This window comes from Passer domesticus, chromosome 3, assembly GCF_036417665.1.
Source record: "Passer domesticus isolate bPasDom1 chromosome 3, bPasDom1.hap1, whole genome shotgun sequence".
Lineage (NCBI taxonomy): Eukaryota > Metazoa > Chordata > Aves > Passeriformes > Passeridae > Passer > Passer domesticus.
In genome coordinates, this window is record NC_087476.1 from 6,903,659 (window position 1) to 6,918,978 (window position 15,320).

The window sequence follows — 15,320 nt, forward strand, 5'->3', positions numbered from 1 at the left end:
GATGATTTGCACACAAAATGTATTACAGTGGAAAAACAAATGCATTTGCAGGCTTTAGTTTTTGCTCAAAACCCAGAGGCACAATTTTGGATTTCCCTGCAGAGGATCACGGTATCTAAGGCAAGCAGACAGCCTGCTTGATGGAGCCCACAACATTCACTCTGTACTGCCTTGGGTAACAGAGCCCACCTTTCCTTCCCAGATCAAAAGAAGCAGCAGGGCAAGGCGGAATATTTCCACAACACACCAAAGAACATAGGACACATCCTCAGCCTACCCCACATCTGCTCTTTCCTGCAAATCTCCTGCAGAGACCAGAAACCATCATCAATCTTCCTGTGTGTATGGAGCTCACAGGAAAGTGTGAATTAATAGTAAAATATCAGTGAGAAAAAGATCTGGCAGGAAATTATATCCAAATTGAAATAAGCACAGCCCTACATATAAAATATCATAAAAGTATTTGCATATACATAGTTACTGTGAAAAATTACACTCCACAGTTCATCCAGACAGACCCTGGAGTTTATAGGTGCAAATGGCAGCAGTGGAAATCTTAAGAAATACCTTTATAAAGGTATGGCTTTTTGAGCCCTGGAACAAGCTGTCGAGGCTTGGAATTGCTATTGGTGCTATTCAAGGCTGGATTTGTCAGTGCTCTATTAAGGATGATATACATGGAGCTAAATAGTTTTTGCCACGAGGCAGCTCTTTTCCAGCCCAAATTAGCCAAAGGTAAATGTGATGTGCATCGATACATACTAAGCACAAAGAATGAAACTCCTGCTTTAATGAGATCAACACACAGAAAATCTGCATCCAATAAAAACCTTTAAATAACCCAGTCTCAGGAATAAGCATTGCCATGAAAAGGTAGAAAAATGAAAGCAAGAACTGTTCAGACAAATGTGTGAAGCATCTGAAGAGGAAATATCTTTTTCTATCAGAACTGAATTGATGTATTGATTGAGTAGTAATCATATATTTGAAGTGCAAAATAATTATTTTCAGACCTTGACTTTTTTAGCTTAAATCATGGTCTCTTCTTTTACCAATTCACTTTTTACAGAAGATTTTAGAAACACTTGCATCAAACTAGAAGCAGTTCAAATGACAGCTACCAGCCTGTTAGCTGCAGGTGGAGAGCCGAGGAAGATGTTTTAATAATATTAACAACAATAGCAGACAACATTTATTGGAGACTTCTCTTGAGTTCCAACTAGAGACAGAAGAAGCCAGAAAGCCAGACTGTACCTGCCTTTTCTTAAGCAACAAACACAGAAAATGTGTTTTGTATTTGCTCTGTCATTACAGATCTGGCAGTCATGGTCTGTGCTTGGGCTGTGGTCCACAGTGAATGCTTCAACCTGTGCTGAGCCTCAGAACCACTGACCTGCAGCTCTGCAGCCCCACCATCCCTGAAGGATGACATTTGGGTTGATAAGAGACCTTCTGAAGAGTCTCTACAGGAAAAGAAGGGCTAGAATTCCACCTCTAAGGGATTCAAGGCAGTCTGTGCATATCTGCTGTATATGCATCCATGTGTCTATGTCTTAGAACTTATGTATATAACAGAACCACAGAATCACAGAGTCAATTAGGTTGGAAAAGACCTCTGAGACTGGGTCCAGCCTGTGACTCAACACCACCATGTTGAGTAGACCTGAGTGCTTCATCCCATTATTCCTTAAACACTTCCAGGATGGTGACTCTACCACCTCCTTGTGCAGCCTGTTCTAATATTTATTCAACCTTTCTATGAAGAAATTTGTTCTTGTGTCCAAACCAAATGTCCAACTTAGATCAACACACAGAAAAAGTGCATCCAATGAAGAACCTTAAATTACCCAGTATAGGAATGAGCCTATTTTACACCCAAAAACCACAAAACCTCAGATGCAAAAGCCTAAGAAGTCACCCTTTTTCAGAGATGGATAAAACTTCCTAGAGATTAACACTGCTCATCCCAAACATCTACTAAGCAATTTTCCTAATAGCTCTGGGCTTTCCCATTTCTCTCTATTGCCTGCAAAGGAAATTAAGGGGGGAACATTTGGGACAACTGGACTGGGTGCTACAAACCCTGCTGCTGGGACTGAGGCTGCCTGGGCTGCCTGGTGCATCCTTTCTGCTGTGTGTGAGAAGGCCCAAAGGACTGGCTCAGAGATAATCTCTCCTCATGTGTTTGAGGAGAGGACAGTCCCAGTCTCCCTGACCATCACCACTTCAGGACATAGTTGCAGGACAAGGCTGCATGGTGAAAGTTCAGCAGATTATCCCAGAAAGGCTTTAGTCTTTGACTCAAATTGCAGGAAAGATTGTTCTTGGGTGAAATTTATTTCCTATAGAAATGAAAAAATCCCACCAACTGCAACAGGAAATAGACTTGTCAGGAAATATACCATATTATGGGGAAATCAGCTTTACAAATATACAAATATGGAGAATTTCTAAACCCATTCATGTGAATTATTTGTGTTAGATGCCCATTCAAATAGGTAATCTTAAAAATTTTTAAATTTTGCAATTTTTTCCCTGTCAACTTTTTTTTTGTTTGGTTTTGTTTTTGTTTGTTATTCCGATTTTCTTCTGTAAAAGTCAATAAAAGAAACTTTATGATTAAGGACAAGGTTCTTCCAAGTCCTTAAAGATCTGCTGAATGAGTGGAGAAATGAACTACTGTAAGATCAAAACAGCAGATTCACTGAATTTCTCAGGCATGGAGGGGTGGGGATTTGTGTCAGGAAGGGTTGTTCTTTTGCTCCTCATCCAGATAGGAGGTGATGGTGCAACATGAGATTCATATGGGATTTGCTTTACTGCTGCATCAAAATGACAAACCCATAGTCTGAGTCACTCTTGAAATGTTTCTGTCACATTTGTAATCAGAAAGTCCATTGCTTGAAGCAAAGGTTAGAATACAGTGATACTTCATGTTCAGGTAAACTAGTGACAGCCTGTACTTTGGCTCTCACATTTGTCTTCTGAGGTTTGAAAAAAATAATTTCTCATCTGAACTAGGACTTTTTTTCTGCAATTTTCCATGACTCTGCTGCTAATATAATACTGTGACATCTCAAATTTACTGAAAGATGATCACCAGTCATTATTTCAACAACTGCCATCTGAAAAAGGTTAGATGGCTTCTATCTGAAATGCTAATAACTGCCTCGAGTCTTGTCTGCTGTTGCCTTGATTCCTCCTTCAATTTTAACAACTCTGGGGAAGGAATAATGGGAAATTTTAACAGAATTCTGCACTGAAAGTACAATCTCTGCCATCCATCCTGAGCTCATAAAACAGGCATGGGGCTACTGCTGGATACAGGCAGCCCATTGGTTCTTAAAGCTTTTGTATCTCTTTACTACATCTCTACCAGCAGTGTGGTTACTGGCAGGAGTGGCAGCAATTCTGCAGTGTGTGGTAGGGCACTCAGTGAGATTAATGTTCCCTAAAGTGTCAGTCACAAACAGCTGCTCCCACAAATATCTTACGGACTTCATTGTCCGGCCTTACAAATTACAGGAAATATTTCTCACATCCACTGTGGATTCAGCCTTCTAAGAAACACGTACATTTTACAGTACAAAAAGCATAATTACACTATAATTATATTGTAGGTGGTTTTTTTGTCATAAGATTTCCACTAATCTATATAATGAAGTACTTCATGGACTGGCCAAAAATAATTGCAATGTAAAATGATGTAATTGGTACACCTGCATTTAAAAATACATAGTCGGGACCTTAGCTGAGTTAAATCATTATCTCCCTGATGATATCAGTCTGGTTCCTGTGCATTAAAAAGCAGATCATGGGAGCAATAATATCTCAATTATGTAGTTAACCTTCTGGTTATATTAATTAGTGATGATTAGGCATGGGAAACCATAATTATGTCACGTACATAACACCCTTTTGAAATTGCATATGACTCTAAACACAAAAGGCAGATGTGAACATCTAACCAGAGCTAGAACAAATCTGAAACTTAATTATGTGACCCTCTATCTGTGTCTGAAACACAGCCAGTCATGACAGTTCTGCTAATGTTAAATTTGTAGAAGAAACTGCAAGTTTTATTTGTCCCAGAAGAGAAATGCAAGGTAGATCAGTCTTATATTCTGATTTCACAAGCAGGTTATTCAATTCTGACTGAAAAAAAAGGACAAACCATTTAGACCCAATTCAGCTAATAAACAAGGAAGCTCTGAAACTAAAGGAGCACCTTTGCATTAACTCACAACATTTATTCATTTATCTGGGGTATGAACAGCTAAAAATCAGCCTCCCTTGCTCCTGTTTGCAGGAGATCCTGGCAGCCAGTGAATTATCTGCAGGAGAATTTCCTGAAGAGTTTCTCCTGAATGACTGCACAAAAGTTGTGGGAGACACTGTACTGAGAAAACTTCCAAGGCAGCTGTCTGAGGAAACTATGGTTGGGAAGAGGGAGTCAGAGAAAACAGGATTTTCCACCACTGTCCTCATGCCTAACTTAAGATTGAAATTTTTCACCTTCAAGGATAAAGAAAAGCCAATCTGAGCTAACACTCTTCCCCCACTAGAGCTGAGATGTTCTTTATCCCAGCAGACCATTCCCTCACAGCAGGACTACAGTAAATAATTATGGTGGAGGACATTCAGTCTAAATTTAGAAAAATATTAAACATTCCACTTTTCTATAAGCTTCTTCACCTACTGAAACCTACAGAAGCTCTGCACTAATAGAGGAATTGTGGGTCCAGACATCCAGGCTTATTCAGATGGCAACATCCTGCCACCCTTGTAGGAAAAAGGACAAGCCCAGAATATCACAAAATTTCCATTAAAATTAATCCTTTGAAAAGTGAATGCTAGAAGAAACTGCATATTTTTGACCAAACAAATGTACTTTAAATGGATGGTTTGCAAATATCAGGTTGAAGTGTTCCAAAGTTGGGAGCTGCCAGAATTAATGCCGCCTGTGTACTCTGCTTTGTACTTTCAGGGTCTTTGTCACTGTTATTGCCTGGTTTTATTTTTTTTTATCTAAGTAACTTGACTTTGAAAGTTTGACTTGCAAATCTGGCATTTGCAGTTCAGGGAAACCCCACCTTGCACACCTTTTGTTCTATATTCACTCAATTACTATTTGAGGTGCTGTTTGCTTTCTGCTGTGCCAGCAGCGAGGGGCACTGGTACAGCGTGGGCCAGGGTTGTTTATTGACCCACAGAATCAACAGTCTTGGGGTCTGCACTGTTTCTGCTCTGGGCTGTCAGATCAGTCCCTGACAGCCAGGACAGCAGAAAACCCTGCCCAGTAAGGCCCAGGTGAGTGAGGTCCTGGGTGTATTCTGGGCAGAGCAAGGTCTCATTAGGTGGCAGTGTCCCTTAAGGGACTAAAGGCACATGGTACTTTGCAGATTGTAACCCAGTTAGAATTTGGTAAGACATTCTGCCTGTCTTTTCCTCCAGTAAACTGTAAAAATGTTGTCTAATATTTATAAGCAGCAGTTCCCAAGCATTGCAAGCTGTTCTGTAATGATATTTTCAATTCAGTCTGAGACTCCTGAATGAAATTTCTGAAGAAGTTACATAAATGCTTTCTTTTTCAACCTGAATTGCATTCGATATAATATTATAGAAACAATCCTTGCAAACATCTCACTTCAAGAAAGGTTGTTTTTTCTTTTCCTTTTGTTCTTGGCAGTGGCTGTGACAAGAATGACAGAGCAAAACACAACAGAAAGTTATAAATGCTGCTTTTCCTAAGACAGCAAACAAACTCATGGACTACCGAGGTGGGAAACTGAGGCTTTCAGAAACTCTGACCTGTGTCTCACCCTGGGACTGCAGAGAGGGTTTAAACTGAGGAGCTCCTTTGGGAGTGACAAGTCTGGGACCTGTCAAGCAAAGAGCATGTGCTACTCATCCCTCCAGACATCTGAAAAGAGACACTGGCAGAGGAATACACAATTTAAGGAAGGTGCTTTTCATCACTTTAGGGTTTTTTCACCATTACTTCAACTTGCTGCATAAGCAAGGCAGTGTCTTTTGGTTCCTCCTTTGATATGCACCTCCTGACACACAAAGAAAAGGTTGCCAAAATCTGATAACAAGCATGACCCCTGCCTTCACTTCATCCCTTCCTCCATTCTTTGTTTCCTAAACCCACCCCCCTCCCACAGGTCAGGATCAATCCCTCACAACCTGGCACGTTCTCTGCTGGCTTCCTTCTCTTTCCCCATCTCAGCACTTTCTTTCTATCAACTCCTCTGGCACCACAGAGCCACGCACAACATCTGAAGAACTGGCACAGGGCAGTCATGTCAGGAGCCATCACCACAGTGCAGATGACTGAATTAGAGGCTTTAGCACAGCCTTGTTTATCACTATTAATGAGGCTGAACCAAAATTACAATTACTTGGGGTCTTTGAACCACTCCTCTCTTTCCCTTCTGGAATCTTGACCAATCCCTCCATTCCACTCCTTCCCACCTCAGAATCCCTCCAGAGATTCTGAGAGCGGAACTGATGAGGCCACAGCCCTGCCCTTTTGTTTAGTGACACATATGCATTATTAGGGGCTAGATTAAATAGGAAGTTGGGATTGGGGATGCATATACCCCCAGGAGTTTTCTTAGGGGAAGATAACAAAATATGGTCTTTAGGGAGACTGAAGTTTTAAGGAAAATATAAGACCTTTTTTCAAACCTTGACTCTGGCTTGTGACTTTGCATATTTAGTTGACTCTTACCATAACACAGTACTTGGTTTGAGGACTAGAATCATGAATGGCACTTAAGAAATTAGCTGTTAAAATGCAGAGCTCTGGCCACAGGGAAGATTCTCTGCTGTCTGAAATTGAGCATGAAAACCTTTAGTTCTGGGCTGCCACCACTGAGATTTTGCACAGAGTTGTCATTGGGGTTCAGACTCATGGTATGGCAAAACTTTGACAAACTTGGATGTGAGGGCACCAAAAAAATGCTGCCTTCATAGCTGAGCTGGGCACCTTTCCCTCTGCCTTTCCAATGCAACTTCTCAGCAAACTCATCAACCATATGGATGCACTGGAAGTGCTTGGAACCAAACAGTACCAGAAAGCAACTGATTGAAAGAAATTCTTCTGCCTAAAGAGCTGGGTATTACATTTGTTCTTCTTCCACACCTTCCCCTGTCTGGGTGCCATGCAGAGGAAATCTGTGCAGCTGATCTGGGATTTCACAAACCAAGGGATTATGCGCCACGGATCCTGACAGGCCCCTGTGCTCACAGCCTGGCAAGCACCACAACTGTAATCTCCTCTCTGAGATAAAGTCCATCAATCTTATTCTTACACTAACCTCACCCACTCTGCCCTTCAGGCAGAGCTCGAAGAAAAGCCCTTCTTGGGAAGAATGTTAAAATCTGCCCTTCCTTGGTACCCTCCTGTTTAACTTACTCTTTTGGCTGGCCTCCCACCAAAGTTGGGTCAACATATATCCATTTTGTCTGCTGAGCTGACTAGTTTTCAATAACAATTTCTCCTTCATTCTGTAACAGAGATCAATAGAACTGCCCCTCTCTCATGCTGGCTGAGATTCCAAGAATGTAATTTGCTTTTTATTGTTGCTACTGCTTTGTTTTGTTTCAATTTTTTTTTTTTTTTTTTTTTTTTTTTTTTTTTTTGGCAAGGCACAGATCAATTTAGAAAGATGAAAATGACTTAGACTTTCACTCAAAGTAAAATCTGCACTTTATAACCCAGGATGTAATTTACAATTCTGTCATTAAACTATGTTAATCCTATTATTATGAAGATAAATAATTACCCATAGCGAAGAAAGGGATTCCCAACAGAGTAGAATTATATTTTCCATCAGTAATGAAAAATATCCCTGCCGCAGTGACACTGGAAATACAGATAGTGAGCACTCCCAGGAGTCCCAGGAAAGGTTTGCTACGCAGGCAGTCCTTCATGGAGCTTGAGAGGGTAGCAGTCAGGAGAATCAGCATCAGGCTCACCAAAATCTTGCCCCTGGCCAAGAGACTGGTCTGGTGGAAGTCCTTCCAGAGGCTAAAGGATGCTAATGAGTAGAGCTGCAGATCCTGGTGATCCAGCTGCATCTTGTGCATCAGTTTACAGAATTCGCTCTCCCACTTCTCCCCAATGAGGTCCTGGGTGACAGAGCCATACGTTTGGAGGTAGTAAGTGATTTGGATGGCTCTGGCTGATTTGACTCTCTGGTCCTTGCTGTTTGGCACTTCCATTACCCCTCCAAGCTGGTGGCCAATGAAACTGCTCCTTCCATCCTGGGAGAGAAAGCAGAAAAGATGAGCGTGTGGTTATTGTGCTTGTGATGTGATGCAGAGATAAACTCTGTCTCCTCTCACAGACATGCCAAGAGCTCTGCTCAGACATCACTGCACTCAACAGGAGCCTTGCCATTCACCCCCCTGGGCTTTGGGATCTGTCCCTGCTCCCTGCCACAACTCTGTCTTACTCATTATAGGCTCATTTGCATTTCTGTGCTGCAGTTCAGTGAGTGCTCAGATATTCATTGCAGTCTCAGGGATTCCCAGATACCGAGGACCAAAATATTGCATGCAAGCTTCTCACCCAGTGGGAGAGGATGACCTTCCTCATTTAACTGATGGACAATGACAAATCTCCAATTACTACAAAAATTTTGAGATGAAGAATAATTTCTGGATGATTTGTGATTTCTTGACACATTGGAAATGATTTTTAGAAGTTGGAAATGTACGGAAAATTAATACTGATTCCTCAGGATACAGACAGATTCACAAAGTTTAATAGCTATTCTGTCTCTAGAAAAATATAATTAAAGTCAGATGTTTTGAATTGTTAATTTGAGATTTCATGGATTTATATCATTGGCACAGAAAAAAAAATCTATCTTAAACTTAAATTTAACCAGGAATTGGTTTTTTTATACATTTCAAGAGTATAAACCTTACTCTGGTCTCACTTATTTCAGTAAATGCTAGGACATATCAAACTCTGTGACAATCAGTAAAGGACACAAGTCCACTCAGCCTTTGTCTGTTATAAAGACCAGGCCTTTGTTTTCTGTAAAGTTATCTGGCTCAATTATTTGTTTTGGTTTTTTTTTTCTTTTATTGTTGGAAGGATTTAATAAGAAAAGTCCTGTAAGAAAGGTCCTCTCTCTGTAGCCACTGGTTGCAGGATATTTGTATGTGCCCCTTCTAAGTCAGGGGAAGCCTGTGCTGGTTTAGAAGATGAAATCCAGTTGCAAACTGAGGAATCAGACTCAATGATAAAATTGTCCCAGCACAAGTAATCTCTTTGATCAAAAATTATAAATCCAGGGATTGTCTTTTGCACACCAAATAGTGTTTTGCTTTCTCCTCAACGTAAATTATAAGTTTTCAGATTTATTCCTCTTGTATTTAATGAAAACATAAAATTGTCAAGGCATTGATGTCTAAACTACCTTGCAGCAGTGCTATCTCATATGAGACAAAATCCTTTGCCTAGGCACACTGCTGGAATGGGCTGAAAGCTTGAATTTGGGAGAGGCTCTGCCCTTCACATGCACACATGGAAGCAGTCATCTGCAAAAGGCCAAAACCATTTGGGGGATTCACTTTAACATGTACTGCATCCAGCATTACCCATTTGTAGAAGCACCTGTGCTGCATGCAGGTCGTTATCTGAAAGTGCCAGACCTGCTCAAAGCAATGATCCCCATCCTAAGGAAAAATCAGCAAAATGAGGCTTTATAAAATTTAGATGTCTTCCAGCATGTTGACTCATAGAGCAAATAAATGTCAGAAATTGGGAGTCTGTTTAAAATGTTTTATGTACTCACCTTGCCTTCAATCAGGTATGTAAAGGAGGTAATCCTCCCACTGAGAAATTTCTCCCTATGCCTACTTTCATGGCAGGAGCTCACGCTGTTCCCAGCTTTGCCTGTCACAGCCCAGGGAACGTGACAAAGTGCTTTTCAGAAGTTCATTTTTTCCCTTATTCCCAGTTGTTTTTTCCCACCAAAATAGCGGCTTCTGGCAAGGGTATCCTGGCATGAGCTGACACAAAAGGTGAACTGCAGTGTAGTGCCAGCTTCCCAAATCACCTGGAGCCTCATTGCAAATGTCACATAAGCAGAGACAGCTAGCACAGAGGGGCAGCTGCTGCTGTTCAGACTCCAAAAAATATTCACTCCCAGCATTTCATGCTTGAATCCTGTTTGGATATTTTATTCCTACTCTCTCTAAGGAGAGGTCACACCTAACACTCAAACACCCACAAAAAGTGCATTTCTAAGCTGGCAATTAAGGCTTGAGCAATGCAGTCCTGGCTCACACTGGATGCAACTTTGCAGCTAAAAATCCCCACTTGGCACCGCTTTGAAATTTTGGAGAGAAATTTCCCATTTCCTCCAGTGTCTGGGCAAGGCTGACATTCAGAGGCTTGCAGGCGCTGCAGGATTCTGTAGCAGCACAGCTCCCAGCCCAGGCAGAGCACTGTAATTCAGGTTTCATTGATTCACTATGCAGCAGGCACGGCAAGGTTATGGGAAACTTTGTGATGACCATCTGCCTTCCCCTGCGAAGGGTGCAGCGAGCGACGGCAACATTTCAAAGGAGGCAGCAGAGCAGGCACAAATAAGTCATGTTCTGCTGTATCTCCTGTGAAACAGCAGATAACAGCTATTTTTTACACTGATGTACAATAGGGCACCCAGCTCATATGTCAGCAAAATAGAGAGTAAGCTTTCAGATGGAATCGAGGAAATCACAGGCGCTGGATTGCTGTGAGGACATTTTGTCTCATTCCCTTCTTTCTGGAGGCAAACTGTTTCCTATCTAAGCAAGGGTTTTGTCTTTGCTGCAGTTAAACATGAACGTGGCACCACGGCACTTGGGAAAATGGGGCTTTTCTCTGATGCAGCTCTTGGAGAATAACAGAATCATAGAACAGCTTGGATTGGAAGGGACCTTAAAAATCATCTCTTTCCAAGCCCCTTGCCACAGGCAGGGACATCCTCCACTAGTCCAGATTGCTACAGACCCTGTCCAACCTGTCCTTGAACAGGTCCAGGGTTGGGGCAACCACAGCTTCTCTGCAGTGGTTACAATCTTAGAGAGGAGAGCAGAAGAAATATGGGGGACAACAGTTTTCTGTTCACCCCATTATATGAATGACAACTGATGTGTAGGAAAATAGAGACTCAGTGATGCTAACAAGATTTTCAGCACCTCCCAGAGTCCAAGACAGGGACCTACCTGTTCTTGGAGTCTCATGGGAGCTTCAGAGGAGTTATTCACTGCCCCAAGTTCTCTGTTGTCCTCCAGGACCAACTGAGTGAAAGAACAAGGCATGAAGGGCTAAACTCCTGAACTAAGCCTAAGGTCTGGTAAACAAAATGTGCCACAATGACTTATGTAAGTGATGCCTGAAGAGCCAGACAGGTTTTGAATAAGATTCCACACAGTTCTTAATGGAAAAAAAAGTGTTTTCTGCTGATAATTAGTGCATCCTTTCTGGTATATGCTGCTGTTTTTTTCATAACATGTTTTGATGTTTCAGACTACACACCGACCCCTTACACTTTTTACCTACATCTGCTGCTACTCTTTGATACTATCTACAGAAAAAGAAACCCCCCAAAATGGGTAATAATAATAGTTATTGGTTGTACATTATTTTATACCCATGTATCTCCAGAGGATCTACAACAGAAGATGTTAATTGGCTTTAGCAAGGTCATTTGCATGGTTGCAATCTTGTTTCAAATTCTCAGGCTGTGTCTATGTGTCTTTCTCTTTTCTTTTCTTTTTTAACTTTTAAAAAAAATATCTGATGAAGTTCTTAGCAGTGTCTATTCTTCCAGATTCTGATGGCAGGTAATTCTCTCCAGACCTGAGCATCTTTAAAGATGCAATGAAATATAGATCACCTGCTGGGGCATGTGATATTTCATCTAAAACAGGGGGCAAGCAAAATTCTTTGCTTCAATGGACATTATTAAATTGTTTTTTGTGTTCTCCCTTCTCTTTTTCTAGTTGCCTCAAAGCCATTTGATATATTTAGGGTCTGAAAGGGAGGAGAATGAGAACTAAGACGACAGGCATGAACAGCTTCACCTTCCTTTCCCCCCAGCATGATGGACTTTGCCACCTGTGTCGATGCAGACCTGACCTTGATTATGGTTGAAAATCCAAACTCCTTGTTTGTTCAGCAGTAAGATTCACTAATTGTGAAGGAATGGGTACAGAATAAACCTCTACTATGTTTCAGGGTGGAAACTTATCCATAAAGGATGCTTGGACCCTTAATTTCCTAAGAAGTGGCATGGGAAGTTGACTTGCTCCAGAGCTGAGGGCCTCTCAGGCTAAAGGAAACCAGCTGCTCCTACTGAGCTAAATATCTTCTGCTAGTGATAATAGTGGTAGGCACAGATCCTCTCAGCACGCAGCCCAGAGGGACACTAGAAATACTCCCTCACTACTAAAATTACCTGTGGTCTTTTTTTTTTTTTTTTTTTTTTGTTTCCTTAATAATTTCAGGGCAGCTGCTGCAGGCCCAGCTCCCACCTGGGGGTTCTGTGTGGTCACTGCAGCACCAGCCCTGGGCAGGGCCTTGCCCTCTGCTGGGGGTTTTCTTTGTCCAAAATCCCTCTAAAGTTAGAAAGAAAGGCTGTAGTCAGTGCAGAGAATGGCAGGGAGGGCCAGCTGTGGGGACTGACACTCCAAAACCCCTGAGGGACGGGGTTTAGTGGTGGGCCTAGCAGCGGCAACTCAGTGGTTGGACTTGGTGATGTTAGAGGTCTTTTTGAACACAAATTATTCTATCATTCATCTCTGCTCCAAATGGCATCAGCCTCCTCTGTCTTTCCTCTCACAGGAAAAAGGGAGGGTTTGAGATATTTTTGAGAGGGCATGGCTTCTACCTCCTTAGCACCTTGCTTAGCAGAGGTTGGGCTGGTGAGGGTTTTAAAACTCTTTTCAGATCTCTGGCAATGAGGAAAGGAGCCCTCGTTCCCTACTGCTTGATCACTCTCATTCAAGTACACCTTCAGGACCTTAGCCAGCAAACTTATCTTTATTTTTGTTTTTCTTTAACTGCTTCCTCTCATCAGCTGGAGTGATAGATCATTATCAAGCGACATTATAGAAATGTTAGGATAAAGCATACCATCCTGCTTGCATGCTATTTTATCTTAAAAGCTTAAACTGTTCGACAGAGGGCAACCAGGAATGTCTGCTGAAATACATTGTGTGATAAACATCCTAATGAAATCAATGCAGTTGTTTCTCCCTCTGATAAGGACATTCCTACTCTACTGTAGGTCACAGAAAGTATTATACTAAAAACCACAGAAGTTAGGATGAAGCAAGGTGCTTTTCAGCCAGCTGTCAGTTTTCAAGATAAAAAAAGTAATAAAAAATTTAAATTCCCTTTCATTTAGGGTTTAACATATTGGGCTGCTCATGTTCCTTTCAGCCTCACTGTAAAACTTTGGAGGAAGGTTTTTTCTCCTCAATCAAACAGATTTTTCTGTCCCTGTCCCTAGTACAGTAGTACAGTTATGCATGGGGGTCTTGTACCAGTTGATCCCTGTTACACAGCCACTCATTACGAAAAATTCTTGCAGCATTCCTTTCCAGAGCAAAACACGTAGTGCTGATTCATGTCAGCATTTCCCCACGTTTTTATGTAGCAGTTTTCCTGCCCTTGCAGCCGTGTAGGTGCTCCTGCACTGTTTGCTGTGCAGCTGTTGTGTATGGATGAAGGATGGAGGGAGCATCCAGAGCAGGTGAACACTGAGGGCAGCACATTTGAGGTGGAGCTGCATCTTGTCTGTCTGGGAGCAGGGACAGAGCCATGGTCAAGGGGTCTGTTCACACAGCAAAAACGTATGAAAGTGGCCACGAGAAGTTATCCAGGAAATAATTGTCTAACTCTCTGCTGCAATGAAGAAGAATTCATTTATTTCTGGCTACCCAGCAATGATGAGGCTCAGCTCACCAGCTGGCCGAGAAAATTTGGTTTATAATCACTGTGAAGACTCAGGTACATCTAAAGGATGATCTGCTCTGTCCTGAGGTACAGGTCAGAAGCAGATTTGTTCTCTGCAGTTGCCTGTCTCTCTCCCCTTAAAGCAGAGGCATGAGCTTACTGGAGACTTGACCCCAGATTTTATCATGCTAAAAACTGCCTGACCTGCCTTGTAATGACAATGGCAGACATGGCTCATGCCGGCCCCTTCACAGACATGTTCTGCTGGTTAACCAACCCACAGCCCTTCAGCCCCTTCCAGGGAAATCATGGACTTCTAGGGTGATTTTTAAGTGAAAGAGAGAGCACCCAAAAGGGAGCTAAAACCATCTGGCACCTCTTTTTGATGACTCTGGGCCTGTAACCCTACCCTTAACAGCTTTCAGCTTCTAGTTTTTGATAAAAGAAGCAAGAACAGATGAAAAATGTTTTAAGAGTAATATATTGTAGTATTAATAACAGAGAATAAGAGAAATATCCCTAGAAGTAAATCAAATTATGGAAGAATTCATAAGTGTGCAATAGCAAAGTATGACTGCCATTAGAGAGCTTTTCTCTTTGGAAAGAGCTTCAGGCTGTTTCTGAGTGGTACTCCTCACCTTGTTCCTTCAGTGTCACCCTGTCAGGTTTTCTGAGAATCACAGTGTGGTCAGGGTTTGAAGGGACCTTTGAAGGTCACCTGGGCCAATCCCCTGCAATGAGCAGGAACATCTTAATCTATGTCAGGTTGCTCAACCACGTCTAATCCAGGTGTGAATGTTTCCAAGGATGGGGCATCCACCATCTCTTTGGACAAGTTGTCCCTGTGTCCCATCACCCTCAATGGGCATCTCTCAAGGCAAGGGAAGGACAGAAGGGAAGGAAAAAAGGTTCTAACTTCACCTTCTGCTTCCCTTGCACATCCCTCTGGGAAGAAAATACAAGATAAGCTCTCTCCCTCTTATACCAGCTTCACTCCACTTCCTTCCTGGGCTGTATTTCATCTTTACATCCTTTGCAACCCCCCTTCATTCTTTTTCCTATCTTCAAGCTCTTTGTTGCTCAACTGATCCCTTCACCCACAAGGTCAGATTCCCATTCAGTCCATCTCAGATCCCATCCCAGATCCTTTTGGAAAAGAGGAATAGATTAACTGCCTGGCAGAGCTTTGTCCCCAGCTGTCCTGAACAGCACCCGTACACCCAAGGACACAGTGGTGTCCTTGAAGCTGATGAGCAATACCCACGTGGGCTGTGATCATTCATCTCCTTAGGTGGGAAGGGTGCTGGGAGATGGGGTGGGTCACAGACAGCACAAAGAGAACTGCAAG

The 15,320-nt window shown here is 42.2% G+C and overlaps 1 protein-coding gene across 5 annotated transcripts in view; it reads right to left on the reverse strand.

Annotated features, from left to right (window-relative positions):
* PTCHD4 (patched domain containing 4) overlaps positions 1-15,320 on the reverse strand; it is a 92,753-nt gene that overhangs the window by 59,411 nt on the left and 18,022 nt on the right. For 2 of the 5 annotated variants that reach the window (XM_064411754.1, XM_064411753.1), the window contains exon 2: positions 7,794-8,274. In XM_064411754.1, coding sequence (XP_064267824.1) covers positions 7,794-8,274 — 481 coding nt within the window. The other 3 variants (XM_064411756.1, XM_064411757.1, XM_064411755.1) reach the window with 3 other exon arrangements.